This window comes from Stegostoma tigrinum, chromosome 4, assembly GCF_030684315.1.
Source record: "Stegostoma tigrinum isolate sSteTig4 chromosome 4, sSteTig4.hap1, whole genome shotgun sequence".
Taxonomy (NCBI): Eukaryota; Metazoa; Chordata; class Chondrichthyes; order Orectolobiformes; family Stegostomatidae; genus Stegostoma; species Stegostoma tigrinum.
This window is the reverse complement of record NC_081357.1, coordinates 102,720,118-102,746,097: the sequence shown is the minus strand read 5'-3', so window position 1 is coordinate 102,746,097 and position 25,980 is coordinate 102,720,118. Positions and strand designations below refer to the sequence as shown.

Here is a 25,980-nt window from a genome sequence, read left to right as displayed (position 1 = left end):
GCCTTACCCCATGCTGCAGTAAAGCTCTTACAAAGCAAAAGGCTTAAAAAGTATTAAACTTTCATTCACTTGGGCAGAGGAAGAAATAATAATCCACCTTCCTACATGCCAGACAATTTGTGCATATAATCCTTACTATGATCTCAGCTTGACCTGAATGAACAGCACAAGGAAGCAATTGAACCTGGTACTTTCTGATCTGCAGCACTAACCTTATGAAATTGATGCCACGTATCTAGTGGGCAAATTTCTCCATCATCTCGACAGGAAATTGGGGCAGATGTCACCTTCTTGATAAAGAGCATTCTACAAGCTATAGTTGATTACTCCCAAAATTTTCAACTTTGTGCGAAATCATCAAACGAAGAGACACAAGAGAACATCTGTCAGATTATTATTGTCGTCATGAGAAACAATAAGTATTGGAGCTGTGGCATGGAGCCCAGTTGTTGTTCAGAGTTGTTGGGCAGGGAAGGTGACAAAGTGCCTGACTCTGACACCAAGACAACAGGTACATTAGGTCTATGGTGAACTGGGGTAAGGGTTTGGGGGAATGTGGTGTTGTGACAGGGGGAGTAAAGCAGAATCTGATCGTGGTGGGAAAGGATTCAAACTGTGGCAGACAGATGAAATTTTTTGTAGCCAAATAGGCCTGGAGTTTTGCTTAACTAACTCTCAGCAGTGAGTGGGTCACAGGGGTGGGACCCTTCCGCACTCTCTGTGTGTGCGACACATCAATGATCATTTCCCCAGGAGAAAGCCAACATAAGCAATACCACAGCTCAAAGTCAGGTAAGGAAATATTCAATGAAGATACAAGGCAAGGACCTTACAATCTGTTATCCTTTGCACCTCATGGGTTCAAATCTCATATAACCTCTGAAATGCATATGCTCGTGCAACTGACCAAATAAATTAAGACATTTTCCGCTGACGTAGTGTATATGTGCCTCCAAAAAAGTATTCAATACAGTGTTACACAATAATCTTGTGAGCAAGTAAATTGCGAATGAAATGTGAAATTAATTGAGTGACAGGAAACAGAGGGAAGTGATTGGTGGATACTTTTTTCTAAACTGGAGGAATGGTCATTGAAGAGATTCCCCAGAGATTAATGACAAGAACTTCACTCTTTCTGCTTTATATTAATGGACTATAACTTGATGTAGGACGCAGTTTCAAAATTGCTGACCATACAAAATTTGGAAGCATTGTGAACTTTGAGAATCGAGAAGAGAAGGGTAATGTGATACTTTGAAAGGGCATTGCGTGGAATGAGCAGACAAGAAGCAGATAAAATTCAGTGCAGAGTGATGGGAAGTGATTCATTTTGGTGGAAAAAAAATACAAGAGATAGAAGATGCAATTCTAAGGGGCTGCAAGAGCAGAGGAATTAAGATGTACATGCTTGCTTGCCTTTAAAGTGATATACCAGGCTGGGAGAGCAATTAATACACTGTCGAACATCCTCAACTTAATTAATAGGGGCATAGAAAACAAAAGTAATGAGGTTAATCTGAGCTCGTATAAAACACTATTTTAGCCTCAGCTGAAGTATTGAATCTAATTCTGGGTGTCACACTTTAAGGATAATGGAGGAATTAGAGAATGGTTCAAATGATTCGGAACTTCAATTATGCAAAAAGATTGGAGAATTTAGGGCTGTCTTCCTTGAAGAAGTGATAGCTGAGACGGAATTTAAGCTTAAACTCATCAGGCATCTGGACAGAATAGATGGGGTAAAGCTGTTTCCACTGGTGGAAAGGCTAAGAATGATAATGGATTGTTTGAAGGTATTTGGCAGAGGAAGAATTGTTGATATGAAGGCTGCTTATAGCAGTTAGCTAAAATCTGAAGGGACAGAGAACAAAAGCTCATTGAAACATAGGACTTGGGAACAGAAGTCGGCTATTTTGCCCTTCAAGTTGTGGACAATCTGGTGGTGGCTGTACCTCCCCCTTGTCTTTCCCACGTAATCTTTAAGTCACTTTTCGATCAAAAATCTATGAAACACAACCTTGACCAAATTTAAGAACCCTGTCACTATGCTGTTTTCACATGAAGACTAGTTTGGGGCCAGAATGCCCTGCTGTGAGTATAGTGGAGAAAGAGTCAATAGAAGCATTCCAGGAAGATATGAATATTTTTGAAAAGGAAGAATGCAGAGTTACAGGGACAAAGTAGAGGAATGGTAAAAGATGTATTATCTATTAGATTGTCGGATAACATTTTCTCTCTTAAAACTGAAACACGACTGGAACAGTAGTTAGATGGACTGCTTTTGCAGAATCTCCTCCGTGGCTTACAATCAGAAGTTGCAAGAGCTCATTATCCTTCGAATGAAATCCCTTTGTTTGTGAACATCTGGCATCTTCTCAACAAGTATTCATTAATGATGCCCATTAAAATCAAAGGATCAGAAGCACCCCCGCCACCGCCTCATTTCCCTCCCAGCAAAAAGAACAGTCTAGGGAATGCCAAAGATGGGTTCAAAATGAAATGCAACCTACGCTTGTATTTCTCAGACACTTGTCAAATTCCTGGAGGAATTCTTGGACCATTAAACATATAACTGACAGCTGTGACTGTCACAAATGAATATTTCTCCATTTGGATTGGCACATTAACATGATGAGATGCCCTCTGCAATATTACTGAAGAGGTATACTTTATAACTCTCACTATGTGGATTCAATTTGTTCAGTCTAGGAGGCTTCACTACATAAGAGACCAAAATGAGCACTATTTAACTATGAAAAGGAGGTCATTAGACACAAACACTATGATCTACAGTGCCAGTACTACTTAGTAGCACTGAAACAAGAGAGTTGCTTTGTTCAAAGAATTGCTTGAATTCGGTGCCTGATGATCATGAAGCAGAGGGCAGGAAATGTCCATGAATTCCATACAATGCACCCATCAGCTCATCTATATTATAATTTTGTACTTGAGATTCGGAGCAGAATCTTGGAAGTATTACCATGCAGACATGGAGGAACACTAGATGAAGCGAGATAATAAAATGTGAGGCTGGATGAAGACAGCAGGCCCAGCAGCATCTCAGGAGCACAAAAGCTGACATTTCGGGCGTAGACCCTTCATCAGAGAGGGGGATGGGGTGAGGGTTCTGGAATAAATAGGGAGAGAGGGGGAAGCGGACCGAAGATGGAGAGAAAAGAAGATAGGTGGAGAGGAGAGTATAGGTGGGGAGGCAGGGAGGGGATAGGTCAGTCCAGGGAGGACGGACAGGTCAAGGAGGTGGGATGAGGTTAGTAGGTGGGAAATGGAGGTGCGGCTTGGGGTGGGAGGAAGGGATGGGTGAGATGAAGAATAGGTTAGGGAGGCAGAGACAGGTTGGACTGGTTTGGGGATGCAGTGGGTGGGGGGGAAGACCTGGGCTGGTTGTGTGTTAGAGTGGGGAGAGGGGACGAACTGGGCTGGTGTTGGGATGTGGTGGGGGAAGGGGAGATTTTGAAGCTGGTGAAGTCCACATTGATACCATTGGGCTGCAGGGTTCCCAAGCGGAATATGAGTTGCTATTCCTGCAACCTTCGGGTGGCATCATTGTGGCACTGCAGGAGGCCCATGATGGACATGTCATCTAAAGAATGGGAGGGAGAGTGGAAATGGTTCACGACTGGGAGGTGCAGTTGTTTATTGCGAACCGAGCGGAGGTGTTCTGCAAAGCGGTCCCCAAGCCTCTGCTTGGTTTCCCCAATGTAGAGGAAGCCACGCCGGGTACAGTGGATGCAGTATACCACATTGGCAGATGTGCAGGTGAACCTCTGCTTAATATGGAAAGTCATCTTGGGGCCTGGGATAGGGGTGAGGGAGGAGGTGTGGGGGCAAGTGTAGCATTTCCTGCGGTTGCAGGGGAAGGTGCCGGGTGTGGCGGGGTTGGAGGGCAGTGTGGAGCGAACAAGTGAGTCGCGGAGAGAGTGGTCTCTCCGGAAAGCAGACAGGGGTGGGGATGGAAAAATGTCTTGGGTGGTGGGGTCGGATTGTAGATGGCGGAAGTGTTGGAGGATGATGCGTTGTATCCGGAGGTTGGTGGGGTGGTGTGTGAGAACGAGGGGGATCCTCTGCGCGGCTGTGGCGGTGGCGGGTTGTGAGGGATGTGTTGCGGGAAATGCGGGAGACGAGGTCAAGGGCGTTCTCGACCACTGTGGGGGGAAAGTTGCTGTCCTTGAAGAACTTGGACATCTGGGATGTGTGAGAGTGGAATGCCTCATCGTGGGAGTAGATGCAGCGGAGGCGGAGGAATTGGGAATAGGGGATGGAATTTTTGCAGGAAGGTGGGTGGGAGGAGGTGTATTCTAGGTAGCTGTGGGAGTCGGTGGGCTTGAAATAGACATCAGTTACAAGCTGGTTGCCTGAGATGGAGACTGAGAGGTCCAAGAAGGTGAGGGATGTGCTGGAGATGGCCCAGGTGAACTGAAGGTTGGGGTGGAAGGTGTTGGTGAAGTGGATGAACTGTTCGAGCTCCTCTGGGGAGCATTGGCGGCGCCGATACATTCATCAATGTAACGGAGGAAGAGGTGGCGTTTGAGCCCTGTGTAGGTGCGGAAGAGGTAACCTACAAAGAGGCAGGCATAGCTTGGGCCCATGCGGGTGCCCATGGCCCGTTCGGTTCGCAATAAACAACTGCACCTCCCAGTCGCACATTGTACTCGGTGTGGCTTCCTCTACACTGGGGAAACCAAGCAGAGTTGGGGACCGCTTTGCAGAACACCTCCGCTCGGTTCGCAATAAACAACTGCACCTCCCAGTCGTAAACCATTTCCACTCCCCCTCCCATTCTTTAGATGACATGTCCATCATGGGCCTCCTGCAGTGCCGCAGTGATGCCACCTGAAGGTTGCAGGAACAGCAACTCATATTCCGCTTGGGAACCCTGCAGCCCAATGGTATCAATGTGGACTTGGCCAGCTTCAAAATCTCCCCTTCTCCCACCGCATCCCAAAACCAGCCCAGTTCGTCCCCTCCCCCCACTGCACCACACAACCAGCCCAGGTCTTCCCCCCTACCCACCGCATCCCAAAACCAGTCCAACCTGTCTCTGCCTCCCTAACCTGTTCTTCCTCTCACCCATCCCTTCCTCCCACCCCAAGCCGCACCTCCATCTCCTACCTACTAACCTCATCTCACCTCCTTGACCTGTCCATCTTCCCTGGACTGACCTATCCCCTCCCTATCTCCCCACCTATACTCTCCTCTCCACCTATATTTCTTTTCTCTCCATCTTCGGTTTGCCTCCCCCTCTCTCCCTATTTATTCCAGAACCCTCACCCCATCCCCCTCTCTGATGAAGGGTTTAGGCCTGAAACGTCAGCTTTTGTGCTCCTGAGATGCTGCTGGGCCTGCTGTGTCCATCCAGCCTCACATTTTATTATGTTGGATTCTCCAGCATCTGCAGTTCCCATTATCACTAGATGAAGTGATGCTGTTTAAGAATTCAAAGTCTTCTTTTGAAGGCAGAAATGCTGAGGATTTATTTTCTCCCTGAAGATCAGTAAGTGTGAACACAGGATCACTGAATTTACTCAAGATCAAGTTTGACAGATTTTGATACATAAGAGACTTAAACTTTCTGGAGGAGAGGCAGGAAAGAGAAGTTGAAAACACAACCAGATTGCCATGATTTTGTCCAGTGGAAGGGCTGAATGGACTACTTCTGCTCTTAAGTCCTGGGTGTTGATCAATTTTTGGCATTCATCATTCTAAACTTTTGTTAACTGCCATACGAAAGACCTTCAAAATAATACACGTAAATATCATTGTTCTCAACATTGCCCTTTGAACAAACAAATCCTCCCAATTGACAATATGACAAGTTAGATAATTATTTACATTTTGCAGCCTTCTGAGTATAATTTCTCTCAAGTCTATAGTCTTTACAAGTGCAATATATCACACCAGTAATTGTGTGTGGCTGCATATGCTTAATGATGACAAATTGCCAATTATGGTACAACTTCATTTTGACAAGTGAAATGAATTTTGTTCTTCATTGACTGGTGTGACTTCCTGTGAAGTTGCTAAAAATATAAAATTGTTTAATGTTTCCCACGTAGATGACCAGAAATCCTGTGTTTTAAAGAAACATTGTTTATCAGCTGAATAAAATAAACTGTCATCAGATAGGGCACATTTGAGACTATTTCTCTAATTCTTGCTTGAGTTAATGCTGAGATTTTTATATTGATGTACAAATGGTTTCTTTATTATTGGCACCTGAACCATTCTTTTGTGTCAAGATCCTAATTAGGAGTGCAGAAGTCTGACTATGGTGTACACTGCCATGTTTTCACCATAACCTCTAATTTCTTTCTCTGTTCTAACTGAGAAAGTAGACTGTCAGGCTTTTTCCAAGACACACATCAGGGATGTGACTAGCTGTCCTGTATCCATCCCCTCACTATCCTGCTGTAACTTCTATTGATTTTGTTTTAGTAGCATGATGTTTAGTGTTTTATGATGTTAGTTCAGATGCTATTTCTCATTGAGTAACTCTGATCGGATGAGCTTCTGCTGTTAACCTTTATAAACAGGCACAAATAAGGCTATCTTGATGCATTATGAGTCCAAAGTCATTCTTTCAAAATAGCAATGGGCTGGTCTACACAATCTGTGTTGTAAATATTCACATATTTCGAATTGAGAGAGCCAGAGTCTTTGTGATTTATTATCAGGAACCATCACAACACAACAAATGGTGATGAAGCTCAGTTCATATTAATCTGATATCCTTGAGTTTTGATGTGTGTCCTGTCCATAGAGAAGAAGTAAGATAACTCAACATCACAGTAGAACCCTGTTTCTTTACAAATCCTTTTGTAAGGATGAACTGTGAATTTCACACGTGACTGGGAATTGCCCATTTTTTTCTGAAACAAATGTTTGTCATTGTCTTCAGCCAAGATTACTAAAATCACCAGATGTGTGGTAGCCATCATAAAAGCTGGTACATCCATTCTTAAAAAGATACCCTTTTCTTGGAATTTGGCAGCACGGTGGCTCAGTAGTCAGCACTGCTGCCTTACAGCACCAGGGACCCAGGTTCGGTTCCACCCTTGGGTGGCTGTCTGTGTGGAGTTTGCATTCTCCCCATGTCTACATGGGTTTCCACTGGGTGCTCTGGTTTCCAATGATTTGCAGGTTAGGTGGATTGACCATGCTAATTTGCCCATCATGTTCAGGGATGTGTAGATTAGGCAAATGGATCTAGGTGGGATGCTGTGAGGGTCGGTGTGGACTTGTTGGACTGAAGGGCCTGTTTCCACACTGTAGGGATTCTATGATCTATGAATTAAAGCCTTCATGTGTGTTCTGGGCTTGACAGCCACAAAGGAAGTTATGGCTAAGATTGACCTCCAGGCAAGACTTTAAGTGTCTCCTTCTTCTTCAACTATGGTGTGGTAGAGCTTCTGCATTAGGGTTGCGAACCGAGTGTAGCAAGAAACTGTCAGATGCCACCCCAATACTGCGAATATTCCTCAATCCCTTGCTGTATTGAACATTTAATGGAAAACATTTACATCACAGAAAAGACATGACTAGTTCCCTCAATGTGTGTGTGAATCAGATCATCCAGCTGCTTCCATCTCTTTCTACCTTGTCTCTGGGTCAGCTGCCGTGAATTTGTCACTGCTGTCACAGTGGAACACAATGCCTGTGAAACAGACAAACTGCAGGCGGGAGGTAGGATGCTATTACAGCCTACGAATCCACTTACTTGTCCCTGTGGGTTAGCACAAATACTTTCTCCTCAGTAATTAGATTTTTGAAATTGCATATATTTACATTCCGGGCTGCTGGGAGCAGGATTTCAACTGGTTGTCATTTTGTTGTGGAAAAATACTCAAGAAAGACTTTTAACTTAAAGCATTTGAGGGAAAGATGAGACAAATAGTGATCAGTAAAAACAAAAAAACTATACTTGAGACATCATTATTTCTGTTGGCTTTTGCATTATGTTGCAATTTCTTGGAAAATGTGTCACTTTGTGAATAAAGTGATAAGTAACCTATGTCTTGCTGCTACATGGGATTCAAGTGATTTCAAAGCTTGAACTGCACTTATTAAAGAATCACATCTACTTGAAGCAATCCCATGCTTGACTTGATTTGCAGTACTGTGGAACTTGCTACATTTATTCCCAATGAGCCTCAGATGCTCATCCAATCCTGTCACTTTATGTTCAGAGAGATTACAGCGTTTGGTGTGGCGATGACCTCTGACATTGGAGGAGCTCCGATGTAGTTGGTTGGCATTTGCATGAAATGGACTTGAGTTCAATTCTGTACTATCAGCACACTTCCCAAAAGCAATAATTGACTGGACACGGGCCACCTCTGATATTTATGCAGGGTCATTTGAAATGATCACAACTACATCATTAGATGCATTCAAGAGGGAGCCGAATGTGGCCTTTGTGCCTGAAGGCATCAAGGGGTATGGAGAGAAAGTGGGAGTCGGATACAGAAATTGCATGATCAGCTGTGATCATTTCGATTGGTGGTGCAGGCTTGAAAGGCCAAATGGCCTTCTCCTGTTTCTATTTTCTGTGATTCAATGTTTCTCTAGACAATGGCCCTTTCTCGATAATCCTCTGCAGTTGACAAACTGGCCTAGGCTATTACCAAGGGTACTCTTTCATCCCAGAGATGATGCATTAACAGAGCACATTTTGGGCATAAAAATTAGTAGGTTCAAGTCAGCAGCAATGGGAATTACATCCTGTAGTTTTTGTCCTTTACTATCATCCCACTTACAGCATGATTTTCATATCCTTATTTCTCTATTCCTTCCAAATGTAATCACTTTACTTGTTCTATTCACAATGCTAGTTTTAGTGGTTTCCAATGCTAAGAAATATGTTCCCACACAATGGCTGCTCATTTGTCTCTAATCTTGTCTAACTCTGTAACACACCTAAATTTCTGTATTCCTCTCATTCTAAATGTTGAGCATGAGCATCCCTGATTTTAATTGCAGTACCACAACCAGCCATGAATTCAGCTGCCATGCTCAAGTTTCTGGAATTGTCTCCCTATTCATCTCACCTGTCCATCTCTATTTTGTTTTCTTGTTCGCTTGAAAGTACTCTTGGAAGGTCTTGTGGCCCATTGGCAGTGTCCCTTCCCCTGGGTCAGAAGCTGCAGGCTCAAATCCAAATGGCCATGGAAGGTGCGTCATAAAGGAACTAAGTAGGTTGTGGTGAAATCCTTTGGATACACCCTTTGGCAGGCAGTAAGAGCAGGAGAGTTTCCTGGTCAGCCAGAACCAAGCGTAGCACAACTCTACACACGCACGTTTTTGCCATGAGTATCTATAACTGTAAGACAGAGGAGCTAAATTGGGCCAATCAGCCCATCAAGTCTGCTTTGCCATTCAATGAAACAGAACATAGAAACATAGAAGATAGGAGCAGGAGGAGGCTATTCAGCCCTTCGAGATTCCTCCACAAATCATCACAATCATGGCTCATTGTCCAATCAGTAGATGAATCCTGCTTTCTCCCCAAAATCTTTGATTCCATTCACCCAAGTATTAAATCTAATCATATTTTGAATACATTCAGTGTTTTGACTTCAACTACTTCATGTGGTAATTAATTTCACAGGCTCACCACTCTTTGGATGAGGAAATGTCTCCTCATCTCTATCCTAAATGGTCTACTGCGAATCCTCAGACTGTGACTCCTGGTTCTGGACACAACTAGCCTTGGGAACATCCTCCCTGCATCTACCCTGTCCAGCCCTGTTAGAATTTTATAAGTCTCCAAGAGATCATCCCTCATTCAAAAACAAACCTAACCTCGTCAATCTCTCCTCATATTGTCAGACCTGCCATCCCCGGAATCAGCCTGGTAAACCTTCGCTGCACTCCCTTGAGAGCAAGAGCATCCTTCCTCAGACAAGGATACCAAAACTACACTCAATATTCCAGGTGCAGTCTCACCAAGGCCCTGTATAACTGCAGCAACACATCCCTGCTCCTGTACTCGAAACCTCTCACAACAAAAGCCAACATACCATTTGCCTTCTTTACTGCCTGCTGCACCTACATGCTTACCTTCAGCGGCTGATGCTCAAGGACACCCAGGTCCCACTGCATATTCCCCTCTCCCAATTTAATTGATTAAGGTAATAATCTGCTTTCTTGTTTTTGCTTCCAAAGTGAATAACCTCACGTTTATCTGATTTGGCTGATCTGATAATCCTCAATTCCATTTTCCTACCTTTTCGCACAAACATTTGATCCCCTCACTGATTAAAAATCTGTCTATTTCAGCTCTGAATAATGACCCAGCCTTGACCGATCTCTGCAATAAAAAAAATCCAACAGATTCACTCATGTCTAACAGAAATATTTCCTCATTTCTTGAATACATCTTTAGTGTGTGACCCCCTAATTATGAGTTTGTACCCTCTGGTCCTAGATTCTCCTGCAAGGGGAAAACAATGACATCCCACATCTACCCTGTCATGTCCACTAAGATTCTTATACGTTTCAATAAGGCCACATCTCATTCTTCTGTATTCCAACAAGTATAGTTTCAATCTACTCAACATCTTCTCATAAGACAGTCCCTCCACCCCCCAAGTGAACCTTCTGTAACATCCTCCACATTCTCACTCTGAGGAAGTATCCCGTGCACACAATATACCTCACTGTCTGGACGTTTATTCATCTGATCTGCTCTCTCCTTATCTACTTCTATGTTACATTTTGTTTTATAATGTCTCTGTGAGGTGCCTTGGACACTCCACAACATTAAAGATACTCACTTATCACAAGTTTTATTTCTTTTCCCCTTCTTTATTCGCACCCAAATGGTTAGACCCAAGTGTTATTCTTTTTGAAACTTTTTGTCATTAACGAATGACCTGCCTTGTGTTCCCTGTCATTAAAGGGTCTGAAAAGGTGAATACTGAGGAGTGCTGTAAGCCCCATCTGTAGTGATCATAACATTGATGTCATAATATAGACATGATGAGGGAACAGCTTAGGAAGTCAAAGGAGTAAAACCTACCATCAAGTTCCTTCTTGTAGACATCGGTACAGAGACTGTCATGTCAGTATATATTGTACACAGTTGTCAACACACAATAAAATGTGTCTTCTTTAAAACACCTTCCTCCTTTCACTGGACGAGCAAGTGGTTTTCCTCTCCCACACTTGACTAAGAAAGCCCCAAGCTGAAAAAGGATAATGGTAGCAAGCCGACTCCATGATGAGCAATAGTGCATATAACCAGCTGGCCTGCCATGAGGATTGATCATAGCTGTGTCTTTGTTACAGACAAATTTAGCATCTTTTGAATAATTGTTAAAATGAGACTGATGTCTCGAGAACCAAGGATTATTGTAGAACATTCTGGAAATAGACACTTTTTAAAAGGAGAGCTTTAAGGACTGGTTATAGCTTGCGGTTGTGTTTGGAAACTGAACTAAAACGATTACAATGAGTACATGAGATTGCTAAATGTTTTACTTTCACAACAGATCTATTAATAGAGAGCTTCCTGCTCTAATTGCATTGCTTAACTTAACAGGTGAGATGAAAATGCTTATCTCTTCATCAGCCTTCAGGATTTAATTGTCCCACACAGCAGATAATTAATCCTTGTATTTGACAGAACCTAATGGCCTCTCTGTCATTTTCAGCTGGGCCCAAAACAAATGGCAGATCAAAAGGCACTGATTCAGGAGCTCATAAAACCAAAGCTCCAGGTTGGTACTTATTCCAGATTAATTACTCAGCATGTGCTATGTTTCAGTAATTTTCATTGTGTAAAGATCTTTTTCAGTGTGCGTTGTAAAATTTGAAGCATTTCAAAAATGCAAGAAATTCACAGTCTTGATATTTGTACATGAGAGACTTTTTTTCAAAATAAGAGATTTTATTTCATCCTGCAGTTTGCTAAAAGGCCTTCACCAAGTTAAGCTATAAATTTTCTGTGGTTAAGTGTAAAATCTGTTCACACTGTTGCAGACATAGCGTGAGTGCTGCAGTGATTGTTCCCGCATTCCTTCATAAAACAAGAAGCTAAATGCTCACCGGTGGGAGGTACAATCTTTGGGAGGACAAGTGATCATGTAGGATCAAGGCTCACAAACACCGTCTCCCTTCTCTCCCTTCCGATCTTCACTCCCATCTCCTAACCACTGTCAAGAGTCTGAAGAGATGACAACGAATCCATTGTGAATGTGCAGGTGTATCTGATAATCTTGCACACATGGACATTTTCATTTGAATTGCACCTCTGCCCAAGATTTCACAATGACAGATGCTCTCCAAGCCAAAAGGTTTTCTCTAACTTGTTTCAATAACTTGGAAGTGAGAGAAACAGCAGGATGCTTGCACTGCAACCTGACGGTGGTTTTACAGTGTAGACCAACTGAGACAGTTTCAAGTGGAAAATGTTCATGTTAACTGGATATCTTCTTGCTCTTTCATAGAAATAGTGGGCTGGCAATCTTAATGAACTTGGCACTCTGCTCCTGCTTTATTTTTCCCCATTAGAACAGAGCTCTGCATTTTTGGCATGAAATTCTGATCATGACTTCTTCAGAAATGCAGAGTGTACTTTATATCGAACAGTTGCCCTGATTGTGCAGGACAGTCAGGGAACAGTCAAATCATGTCCCATTTTACAGCCCAGGTTGTCATGTTCATAGAATCATTGAATCCCTGCAATGTGGAAGAAGGCCATTTGGCCTATTGTGTTCACATCGACCCTTTGAGACCATCCCACCAAGACCCACCCTGCCCACCTTGTTCATGTAACCCTGCATTTCCCATGGCTCATCCACCTCGCCAGCACATCCGTGGACCGTATGGGCAATCTAGCAGGCCATTTGGCCCGTGTGTCCCTACCAACTGTCCTACCCAGACTCACGCCATCCCTGTCACTCTGCAACTCTCATGGCTCATCCACCTTACCTGCTCAACCTTGGACTGTGGGAAATACCCGATGCAGGCTTGGGGAGAATGTGCAAAGTTCGCAAAGACAGTCACCTGAGTCTGCAATCGAATCTGGTTTCCTGGAACTGTGAGGTAGCAGTGCTGATAACTGAGCCACTGTGTTCTGTGAGTGCCCAGCAACACAGACAGCCACTTTGTCAGCTACTGTGAAAGAGTAAGTATATAATATACATTTAGGCCTGAGATGCCAAATAACTAGATTGCCAAAGAGGGTAAAGTGCCAAATAAGTGTTAGAGTGTGCAGGGCAGGTTGGGGTGTGCAGGAAGTATCAGGTTGAGCAGGGAGAGGTGGGAGTCGTGTCTGGCAAAGGGGAGCCAAAGTGTCAGCTCTGGGAGGAGGTGGGAGCACTGAGTCTGGTACACTGATGTATCAGGTCTTGGAGGAAAGGTTGCAGGGCTGTTACACTCTTCGGGGAGGGGAGTGGCTCTCAGGAAAAAGGAGAGATTGTTGGACTGAGTTCAGGGTATGTGAAAGGCCTGAGGTAATTGCAGCTGGAGAAGTGGATGGAGAATTTAGTAGATACGCAAGAGTTAGTCTTTTATAAATATTTCTGGATAACTATTAACCACAGCAAAACCCTCCTGAGTCTCTGATTTAAATGGATACTTTCAGAGAGTTCCAGATCTGGGGAGTCGCCCAGCAGAATCTGAGATTTCCAGGGAAATTCATTCAGAGCTTACGCTTCAGGGATTCTGCAGGGTCCCAGTGTCCAACTCCCATCTACACTGCAGCAATAACTCTCTGGACTTTGAAACATTCAGGTGAATGTGCAGAACGATTCCATTTCAGTGAGGGAAGCATCAAGTATAAGGAGCACAACAATGGCTTTCAAACCCATTGATGACATCTGGAAAGAAATGTGAACAAAATCTCTTCCACTTTCTGAAGGCAGTATCTTTCCTCATTATTTCCTTGCAGATTGTCACTGGTGGATATTTTTCTTAAATTTGTTGTATATTTGCTGGTGTGATTTAAATGCAACTTCTATTACTAAATCTTCATTTGTTCCTTTAGTTCCTCCAGACGTATTTGCTCCAAATTCTATATGGAAGGGCTTCTATGAATACCTTGGAAAGAAACAACCAGCAACATTAACTGTTGATTATTTTAATATTTCCAATGGTCGTGTAAATGTTACATTCCTTGAGCACAGCAACATGGCGTTAAAGTTGTCGGGTAAGTTTTCAACTCCCACAATGCCTCTTGTTGTGGGCCAAATAACATAGATCAGGTCTGTATTGCTATTTTCTTTAACAGTGAAATTTCTTCATTGACAGATTGTTTGAAACCTATTTTGAACTGATAAAATAGCTGTTTGAGGTGCACTGTGAAGAGAAGCAGACGCACTAAGATCTTGCTAAGAGCAAAAGAGCCATATTGGAATATTCAAGTCCCTGTTTCTCCAGAGTTGTGTCGTAACATGTACAAACAAAAACATAAATTGCTGGAAAAGCTCAGCAGGTCTGGCAGCATCTTTGGAGAGAAATCAGAGTTAACGTTTTGGGTCCAACGGCGCTTCCTCACAACTCGTGTCATGACATGTCAGACCAGATTGATTGTAAATGTCTATGACCTGAATGGATCAAATCTCTCAGACGTTTTGTCGGTCCAAGTTGATGTTGCAGAGGGTGGCATTATTCCTTCATTATCTCCCCACAGTTGCATGCAATGTTTTCTTCATGCAGCCTTATTTTTTGGCTGATTAGCCAGTTAATATCCCAATGGGATCACAAGCTAACTTTCATGTATAAACCGATTGGGCTCATATTGGATTCATTCAGGGTTCTGATATCCTTCTTTCTGGAACTTTCCTTTGTATGTAAACTTGGAGACTTTGGAAACAGGGCTAAGATGATGAAAATAAGGGATAATTCTGCTACTTGTCAGTCTAATGAATTTTTAAACTCATTTAAAATAAACAGTATGCCAAATAATTTCACATGAATGCATTAAGCATTCATATGGCAATGCCATCCAGTGTATTTTCCAGTTGAAGCTTATTGTTGAAAGGTAAATGGTTAATTTACCTTAGATTAAATTCAGGATTTCAAAAAACCATGATCAATTTGGACTTTGTCAGAGCTCTGATATGACTGTACCCATGACATTTGGGATTATGGAGTGTATTATAAATGAAAACTACCTGACCTTTGAAAAGCAGTTATTAAAAAATACTTTCAGGTTTAATTGAAATGTGGGAATTCAGTGTCATGGACCTGGACAGCAAAATTTGGATTTGTGGCACTGCTCATGCCAAAACTGCATGAGGATAAATATGACAGCCATCTGGTACTCACAATACCTGGAACACCAAGCACTTATCCCTGGAGGCTCTTGTGGCACAATGGGAGTGTCCCTACCTTGGGGCCAGGAGGCCTTGGCTCAAGTCTCACTTGGTCCAGACATGTGTAAAAATATCTCTGATCAGTATGATTAGAAATATCTAAACTTGAGTTTGGAACGGCAATAATCTACGCATCCCACGTGAGTGCCAGTTATGTTTGGGGCAATTTCACCCATTGTCCAAGACAGATTTGGCTCTCAATCTGCCATTTTGGAACTTGTTAGGCCGTCCTTCCTTAAGCCCACCACAGCACAACCCAAACATACTTTCAACTGCATGAGGAAGTCCCCACCATCACTATTTAAAGGCATCACCGTGTAACTTCTGGGTGGAAAGACTTCCCTTTACTGATGCAAAGTGAATGGAAGTACTGTCTTCGCGGGTGTTAGGGGAGTTCTTGCAAATTATCTGAGTGACAAGGGAGCAGTGTGAGGCATTCACGCACCAAGCCTGCCCTCAATCATTGGGAGGGCTGGTGCTGTTGCTGCCACTTGCTGGGTAAGAACTGGACTCCTCTGTGCTTCTTGACAGTGACAAATGCATGAATGTCAGACCTTGTTAAAGCACACAGAGTTTCAGTGGTGCAGCCTCTCCAGCCCTCTGTAGCAGCACTCGGCTACAACGTTAACTGTGGTGGACCTGACACTCGCATGACTGCTTGCTGCAGTTCACTCATTCTCAATAATTTTCTGTGTGCAGATACTGCCATGACATCACTGTTTTTAAATTGCCAGTATCTGAGCTGATGTTTGTGATTGTCAGATCAAGGGATTTCATTTGGTGTCTCCTTTACACCAGGTTACACTGGCTCACCAGACGGTTGTTCCTAAGTTTCTGAGAGCATAAATGGAGGATGGTAAATGTGTGGGAAAGTTAAGTGGGTAGAAATCAAGGTCCCTGGCCCCACCTTGTATTTGAAATGGATAATGGGAAAATAGAATTTGAGAAGGTGCAAGAAGAGGAACATGCTGTCATCCTAAATGGTTTCTGCATGGTGTAACAGCCTCAGTGACTTCCATCCCAATAATTCACCACACTGTCTCCTTTAAGGGTTTCAGAAGCTGCCTCACCCACTCAGTGACCTTGACCTACTTTTCAATTGTCTCATTGAGTGTGTTGCAATGGATTTGAATGTGTCGTGTTTGATTGTCAGAGTTGAATATTTCCGTGGAAATATGTGCAAGCTGTGAGATACTGCTGGTGGCATTCTCAAGTGTTTGTCAGTAAACGGAAGCACTGAACTGTGAGGTATGAGTGCCAATTGCTGAAGATTGCTACTGGCTTGATGAGGGAGGGAAGTGCTTTGATCAGTGTCTGAGGTCGGTGTTGGATAGGCAGTGGCTTTTGATAACACCTGGCATTCTCTGACCATGACCATTAGTGTAACGTTGGTCATTCAATTGTTTACAGCTATGCAGCATGCTCCTCAGGGCCATGCTCCTTGAATTAATCACTGACAACCTGCTCCCATTCATCTCATAGTGTAAGTCTGGCAGGAAACCAGAATGTTGGTGATCACATCACGTCAGGCAGCATCCATGGAGAGACAGCACACTAACATTTCAAGTCTAGGTGAGTCTTCATCGGAGCTGGTGAAGTGTGGAGGGGACAGCATTTATGCAATAGTTTGCAGGGTGGAAGGGAAGGTTGTTGGAGTGTTGGGGAGAAGGGATGTTGATAGTTCGGATTAAGTGATTGGAATGTGAGGATGGCAGAACAGTGCTGTGTCTAACTGCCAGACTCAAAAGAACGAGCAGTCCCAGTGGGGTCAAGGTAGGGGAAAGAGGACAGGCGACAGACAATGTAACAAGTAAAGCTAAACAAAAAGGAAGGAATAGGTTCACAATTTGAAGGTGTTGAACTCAATATTGAGCTCAGGAGGCTTTAAAGTGCTTAGCTTGAAGATGAAATGTTTCTCCTCCAGTTTTCACTGTTATTTGCTAGAATTTTTCAGGGTGCTTATGACAGACAAATGGGCATACGAGCAAGACGTTGTGTTAAAATGACCAGCTACGGGAAGGTCAGGGTCATGTTTGTGCACAGACCAGAGATGTTCTGCAAAGGGGTCACCCAGACTGTATTTGGTTTCTCCAATACAGAGTGGGCCACACTGGGTACAGCGAATACAATGCACAAGATTGGAGGAGGTATAGGTGAAATGCTGCTTCACCTGGAAAGACTGTTTCGGCCCTTGGATGGTGAGCAGGGAGGAGGTAAAGGGGGAATTGTGGCACCTTCTGCAGTTACATGGTTAGGTTTCATGGAAAGGGGGTATGGTTTTGGTGGCCGGGAAATGGACTAAGGTGTCACAGAGGGACAAGGTCTGTGAAATGCAGATAAAGGGAGTGAGGTAAAGATGTTTTTGGTGATGGCTTTCTGCTGGAGTTGTCTGAAATGGTGGAGGGGGATCCTTTGGAAGTGGAGGTTGGAGGGATGAAAAGTGGGAACAGGGGAAACTCAATAATGCTGTTGTGAGTGACAAGAAGGGTTGGGGTGGTAGGTCCCTCAATTACATCCGACCTGTTAACCATAGTGGGTGAAAAACCACGGTCATGGAAAAAGGAAACCATGTCAGCAGTGCTGGTTTGGAAGGTGGTATCATTTAAACAGATACAATATACGTGAAGGAACTGGGAGAATCCGATAGAATCCTTGCAAGATGTGGGCTATGAAGAGCTGAAATGAAGGTAGCTATGGGAGTCAGTGGCTTTGTAGTGGATGGCAGTGGACAGTTTATTCCCTGAAATGGAGATGGAGAGGTTGAGCAAAGAAAAGGAAGTATCGGAAATGGACGACGTGAAAGTTATAGAGGGGTAGAAATTGATCACGGTCCAGGCAGAAGCATGGGGTGGTACCAAAAACGTCATCAATGAATCAAGAAAAGTTGTGGGAAGGTCCCAACCTAGGACTGGAACGAGCATTGTCCCCCATACCCCATAAAGAGGTGGGTACAAATGGGACCCATACAGGGGCCCATGGCCACTCCTTCGACTTGGCAGAGGTGAAATGTATTAAAAGAGAATTTGTTCAGTGAGAGAACAAGTTCAGCCAAGCAGAGAAGAGGGGTGATGGATGGAGATTGTTCAGGCTTCTGGTTGGGGAGGAAACTGAGAGCTCTCAGACCATCTTGGTGGGGAATGGAGGTAGAATGGAAGTAGTTCATCCATGGTGAACAAGGCAGTTAGGGCCAGGGAACTGGAAATTGTCAAATATGGAAGTAGGCATCAGAGGAATCATGGATATAGGTGGGCAGGGTCTGCACAAGTGGAAAGAGAACAGAAACAAGGGAGGGGGAATTGAGTTCCGTGGAACAGGAACAGGCTGATACAGTGGGCCTACTGGGGCAGTCTGGTTTGTGGATTTTGGGAAGGAGGTAGAAGCAGGCTGTCCAGGGTTCAGAGTCTGTAACGTGGAAGGCAGCGAGCAGAAGATCTCCAGAGGTAATCAGGTTGTGACAGTCCTGGCAACAATGGCTTGATGTTCGGATGTTGGGTCATGGTCTGGGAGAGGCCGGAAGAAGTGACCGAGAGCTGGTCTTGAGCCTCTGCAAGGTAAAGCTCAATTCGCCAGACTACAACGGCACCACCTTTGTCGGCAGGTTTGATAGCAATGTTAGGGTTGGAGCAAAAAGAGTGAAGTGCAGCAATTTCAGAAGGAGACAGATTAGAGTGGGTGAGAGGAGCAGAGAAACTGAAATGTCTGATGTCACATCAGCAGTTTTCAATGAAGAGATCGAAGGCAGATAAGTGGCCAGAGGAAGGGGCCAAATGAAGGATCAATGCTGGAGGCAGATGAGGGGATCAAAGCAACGATAGGGGAGTCCTACCCAAAGAAGTGCGTAAGGATACGGAGGCAGCGTAAAAACAGTTCAACAGCAACATGAACCCGAAATTCATCAAGGTGGGGGCATAAGGACATAAAGTTGAGTCCTTTGTCGAAGTCTGGAAGACCTGCTCTGCAGGCATGACTCCTCTTTTTCTTTCCAAATCCTGCATTTAAGAAAACGGCAGTTTCTTCTTTGGCCTGCAGCTGTATTGTTCCTCTTTCCTCCTTCTGACTTTCGCTTGTAAAGACACTACCAAATCCTCTGCATCCAAAATGAATCTCCACTTTAAAAAGGTGCTGGCTGGCTTTAATTGAGAGTCAACATGAGCATCGAACTCCCCTGCTAAGCATGCAGTTCGTAAGTAGCAAAGTTTGTTTGCCAGCTGCATCACTTCAACTGGTGTGGGTTAATTGTGTGTTCCAGTTCCAGTGCTTGCAAATGGACCTTCCATGTTTGTAGCCACTCATATTCAAATACGATGCCTGCACTGGGGAATTATCTTACTGTGGACAGGGACTTCTACTTTGGACACAATCAGTGATTTCAATGCCGATTATTTCCATTTTAAAATGCCTTGCAGGTCCCTTCCCTCAAAGTTTCCACGGAACTTCATTTGCAGATCATCACTTGCAAAATCTGTCATGAATTGGACAGCATATAAAATGATATTTTGCAACAACCTCTGCTTGTAAAACATTCTTTCATTAACAGTTGTGGCTCACTAAAGTTTGATAATCGAGCTAAAAATTGGTTTATCACAAATTTGTTCTGATTTTAAATCAGTTTCAGTCCACCAGTTTCGTGTAACCCAATTTTAAGTAACAAAATGAGTTTTCAGAAAACAAAAACTCTGGTTAGATTTAGCTACAACAATGATTGCCTAAGCAAATCTAAAATGGGAAACTAGAAAGTTTTTACAGGACAGAAAAAAGGCCCTTCAGCCGATAGTATCCACACTGGTCATTAATTCTGTTCCCATTTTCCAGCACATGGCCTGCAGCTATGCTGTGACATTTCAATTGCACAACTAAATACTTCTCGAATACCTTAAGATTTCCTGCTTTTACCACCTGAGTTCCAACTACCCACCACCCCCTGGGTAAAAACATTTTTCCTCAAGTCTCCTCTAAACCTCTTGTGCCTTCCATTTAAACTGTCACTCCTGGTTATTGACCTCATGACAAAATGGTAAGGTTGTGCCCCTCAGAACTTTGTATACCTCAGTCAGATTTCCCCTTCAGCCTGCTCTGTCCTAAAACAACATCTCTAGCTTATCTAGTTTCTCTTCATAGCTAAAACGCTTAGCCAAATAATATCCCAGTGAATCTTCTCTGGACCCTCTCCAGTGCAATCACATCCTCCTGAAGTGCGGTGACCAGAACTGCACACAGTACTCCAGGTGGGGCTTAACGTTCTGTACAGCTCCATCATAACCTCCCTGCTCTTACATTCAATGCTGTTGTTATCAAATGCAACTATCTCATTTGCCTTCTTCATAACATTAATTTACTTGATCTGGTGTCTTCAAGGATCTATGGATATGCAACCCAAAGGACGCTCTGATTCTGTGTACTTCCTAGAGTCCTAACATTCAACATGCACTGTCTTTCCTTGTTAGTCCCTGAAAAAGCATCACTTCATGCGAACCAACATTTATCCAGTGCCTATCAGTGCCCTTGTGCACAAACGATTAGTTCAAATTTTAGAATCTTATCAAAGACTGACAAAGAAATACAACGAGCAGAAATACCCAATGGTTAATTAATTCTTTTAGTCAGACACAAGAGATGGCAGAAACTCAAATTGCCTCAAATGCAACTTATGATTAAAATTCCACAACCTTCTATATTGATTACGCCAATCTGATGAGGGTATCACATTGACGAAACAAGTCCAGTCAAGTAGAAACTGCAGACCCAGAACGAAAGTTTGGTTCACGTTCAGTTTAAAAACCTGTGATAGAATCTACAAAAGATATGTAAGAATTTTCTAATTGCTCATCACTGGTATTAAAGTGTTCAGCTGCACAATAAATACAAATTGTACTCCTCTTTTGAAAAAAACTAAGTAACATTATTTTCCTGTTTCTACTAATTTTGCATTCAATTTTGTGAATATTCTTGGACATGTCATTTAAGCTCAACCACAGTTGAATTTATTCAGAAACCACTCACTCGTGATTAAAATGGCTGAAGTTTATGCACTTAATATCTGCCCTAAAAGTAGAATATTTTGTCATTTCTTGTGTACCCATTGTTGACGCAAGACATTTGCAGCTCCGGTTGTGATATTGACTTAAAGACAGTAAGTAACTTTGGGCATTAATTTAGAATCACCCTTAGAGCCGACATAGACAGCAGACTTTAATTTCTTCACTTTGAAGTGGATTTAAATTTATACCAAGAGATACAGAGGCTGTACTCAAACACATTGTGTGACATGTCCCATTGTGCATTGAAATCAATGTTATGCTCAATATCTTCTATTTGAAAGAAAACATGCTAACAAGCTATTTTTGCACCAGTCATAACCAAAATGCTCCATTTTGTTGTTCATATCTGGTAACCACCTTGAATTACGAACAAACTTTTACTGTTGATCAAACAGTATTTCAGAAATGTTTAAAGTAAGTGCTGTTCAATGTGAAAAAAAGGACTTATTTACACTTTCAAATGCCAATTATTAAAATTAATGTTGAACAAATGGATTTTTCATTTTTCAGAGTTCCTGTATTATTGAGAAAAATTCCATTTGAATGCAATCTATTTAATCATTCACCCAGACGTTGGCAGTGGTATCTGCATCTTTCAAAGTCTCAAACCTCAAAATTTCTTTTCAGATCCTTCTGCTCTCCACCCTCACTTAATTCGAAGCAATCCTTAAAATTGTCTTCTTTGGTCAACATTTTACCAATGCTTCTGATATGCCCTCCATTCATTCACATTTATTTTCATCCTTTGCATATCCTGTGAAAAGACCTCAAGGGTAAAGATATGATGCATATACCCGCTGTTGTCATCCCGTGCAAATCAATAATTTATGTGAGCAGGCCTCACTGTAGTTTTGGAACAATAATTATCTCTCAACCACATCAATAATCTGATAACATGCTTCCAAGAATCACTGCCATTTGTGGGCAGGTTATCTGCTGCATTTACCCATTTCAGGAAAATGAGGAAATTTCTGCTGACTGTCTCAAGGCCCTAAAAAGTGTCATGGAAATCTTTGAAAATTTAAATTTCCATGCATGACTGCTGCCTTTAAGTAAAATTGCATTGTTATAAGCCTGATCAAACTCATGTGACTTGTCTGTAGGAATCTATAAAAAGGAAGAAACCCGACTTTTTTTAAAGGTCTACCAAATGAAGGGGCCTATTGAGATCTTCATAAGCAAGTTCAGAAATGATAACTGGGCTTTGGATGGTCACGTAAGTGATTTCTTGATATTATTGTTTGTTGGTAAATTTTAAGTTATATCCCATCAAAGAAAGGCAGACCAGGCTCCTTTCCTAGTTCCAAGGACTGACCTATGTGGACTGTACAGGTCAGATCTGCTCCATCCCGGTCTTGTGCAGTGAGTTACTTTTCGATACAGTGATTAACGTGCATGGTTTAGAGAGCTTTAACGTTGCCAGAACCGAAAAATTTATAACTTAGTGAATATTTACATCCTTGGTGATCATCAAGTGACTGATGCATCAGTCAAAACATCTCCAGCTTAACAATGACACTGAATACATTCAAATCTACCAGCAGTCAATGGCAAGCTGTGATGTATTAGTGCTACGACACAAGAATTTGCGCAAGAATGTTCTCCCTGCATGCTGAAAGATTCTATGAGAGGCATAGTTTTGGCAAAAACATGAACAGTGGGGAAGGCTAAAAAATTTGTCTCTGAAGCAAAATCCAGAAACTTGTAAAATATTGACTTTGAATAACTTGCAGTTTTGCTGGCCATAATTATAATCATGTTATCATGGTGCTCCCTCATCTGTGTAAAGTGGACATGTAGTGACGTCAAACAACGTCAAACACTAATTTGCCTCCTGAGCTGCAATGTTGGATCGTGCAGGTTGTGTTACATCTCCTAAAGCTGGGCCTATGAGGGCCCCTCACTTGTACTACTGAAAATGAGACTTCCGAGGGAGAGATTTAGGCTTTTCTTTACTGGCTGTGGTGTGGGGGTAAGTATTCTGCTCAACACAGATGGAGGAATTTGAAAAGATTTTTGAATTCTAAAGCAATTTATACTGGAGTGTGGAGCACAGGGTGATCAGCTAACAAAGCAAGTGAAAATAGAAGCTAAGTGTTGTGAATAGAAGATCTGGAATGCAAACAGAAATCACTAAGAAACTCAGCAGATCTATCAGCATCTGTAGACATCAAAAACAAAACAAAGTTAATGCTAACAAAGCAATTGCTAACTTTCTTGAGTGATTTTGATTTGGCCTGTAAGCTGAATGCTAAATCTAAGAATTTGGTACAAATAGGAGTTTGGTGCAGGGAAGGAACCATGGCTATTTGTTTTGTTTTATTCTGGTGGCTGGTAACTGTCCTTATTTCATCTCCAAGCAGGTAGACAAAAGAATTTGCTATTACTTTACTAAATTAGTGATAAGTTAACAAATTAAATTAAACGTGTTAAACAGAAAAGGCAGCTGGTTTGCTATGACCACTGCACATGTGGGTTTCTGGAGCCTCACATTTGAAGTTAATATCAGTAGCTGGAATAGCTTAGGCTTAGAATGGCTGCACTCCAGTCTGAGCTGAAGTTATCTAGGGATAATGGGAACTGTAGATGCTGGAGAATCCAAGATAATAAAATGTGAGGCTGGATGAACACAGCAGCCCCAGCAGCATCACAGGAGCACAAAAGCTGACGTTTTGGGCCTAGACCCTTCATCAGAGAGGGGGATGAGGTGAGGGTTCTGGAATAAATAGGGAGAGAGGGGGAGGCGGACCGAAGATGGAGAGAAAAGAAGATAGGTGGAGAGAGTATAGGTGGGGAGGTAGGGAGGGGATAGGTCAGTCCAGGGAAGACGGACAGGTCAAGGAGGTGGGATGAGGTTAGTAGGTAGGAGATGGGGGTGTGGCTTGGGGTGGGAGGAAGGGATGGGTGAGAGGAAGAACAGGTTAGGGAGGCAGAGACAGGTTGGACTGGTTTTGGGATGCAGTGGGTGGAGGGGAAGAGCTGGGCTGGTTGTGTGGTGCAGTGGGTGGAGGGGACGAACTGGGCTGGTTTAGGGATGCTGTGGGGGAAGGGGAGATTTTGAAGCTGGTGAAGTCCACATTGATACCATTAGGCTGCAGGGTTCCCAAGCGGAATATGAGTTGCTGTTCCTGCAACCTTCGGGTGGCATCATTGTGGCATTGCAGGAGGCCCATGATGGTTATGTCATCTAAAGAATGGGAGGGGGAGTGGAAATGGTTTGCGACTGGGAGGTGCAGTTGTTTGTTGCGAACCGAGTGGAGTGCAGTTATCTAGGCTCTGTTTTGGGAGGTAGTCAGACAACTCAAGGTAAGTAGAACTTTGGAAATGACCAATGCACAAGGATAGGAGGGCCTAACTGGGAGCCAGGCAGATATAGGAATTCGTCAGAGATGAAGAAACCTCTCCATGTATCTTTGACCATCATTAATTTGCTATCTCTGCAGATGAGATCAGGTACTGTAGTGTAGATAACCAATAAGGCTTTGGCGGCACAGTGCAGCAAGTCATTCAAGAATGCATTCATGATTGGGAACAGTATATTCAATATTGTACCATGCAGCCACCGCCAGGAGATCTGAAATTTGTGTTCCCTGCTCAGTACCAGGGTTAAGGACATCCCTGCGTGGCTGAAAGGAAACTTGGAGCGAGAGGAAGAAAATCCAGTTGTCACAACCAATCGCATCAGTTGACCTGGCAGCGCTGATCTTCTCAATTCAATCAGCTACTTCTTTCATTCTCCAATCTTCTTGATCCTAAATTAGCCTGCTGTTCAGGAGACAATGCAAAGATTATTACCTTTGACATTCTACATTTTAATTTCAACCCCAGGTCTTCAAACTCTTTCAGGAGAAATGGTTTTGATTCGAGGGAATCTGGCACCCCTATTGGATAAAGAAAGGGACACTCTTTTGGGATGGTCTTCCCTTAGACAAAGCCAGTATTAAAGTCCAGGGCTGTGGATGAAGCTTTGAATTAAAAGCTGGAGAGAAGGATTCATATGAAGGGTGACTCCACAATCTAAAGAAGATAGTCAAACCAAGAGAGCAGTGTAGTGATTTGGGTATTGACAAGAACTAGGTAGGAAGGAATAGAGAGTTTAACAATATGTCATCAGAGAATGAGGTTCGTACAAAGAATAGCAGTTTAAATAATATTTAAAGTTTTTATATTTGAAGAAACATTTGTAACAATTAATGAGCTAGCAATGCAGTAGATACACAGTCATTCTTCAGTATCCATGAGCTCACAAATCACGAATTTGCCTTTTCATGCTAAAAACTAAATAACCAATGTTTCAAAATCCGTGTGCTAAACTTGCATGTCCATGATCACTTTCACTTATGCAACAATCTCGTTCTTGCTCTCCGAGCTGTTCCGGTACGCAGCTCTTCTTTTGGATCCTCCACGACCAAAGGCAGAGGTGCTCGTGAGGATGACCAGGTTGCGGACATCCAAAAGGTGGAGGTAGAGGACAGGGACGCATCATTGGAGGGAGAGTGGTCAGGGATGTGGAGAGGCGCAACTACACTGTCCTCCACTTCCAACACTGAACAACCACCCATAACACCCTCCAACAATACCCGGCCTTGGTACACAGAACGCTT

At 43.0% G+C, this 25,980-nt stretch overlaps 1 protein-coding gene across 1 annotated transcript in view; it reads left to right on the top strand.

The window, feature by feature from the left end:
• LOC125452488 (CUB and sushi domain-containing protein 1-like) overlaps positions 1-25,980 on the top strand; it is a 2,230,063-nt gene that overhangs the window by 2,188,158 nt on the left and 15,925 nt on the right. Inside the window, exons 67-69 of the mRNA XM_048530978.2 lie at positions 11,673-11,738; positions 14,009-14,170; positions 22,480-22,592. Coding sequence (XP_048386935.1) covers positions 11,673-11,738; positions 14,009-14,170; positions 22,480-22,592 — 341 coding nt within the window. The remainder of the gene's footprint in view (positions 1-11,672; positions 11,739-14,008; positions 14,171-22,479; positions 22,593-25,980) is intronic.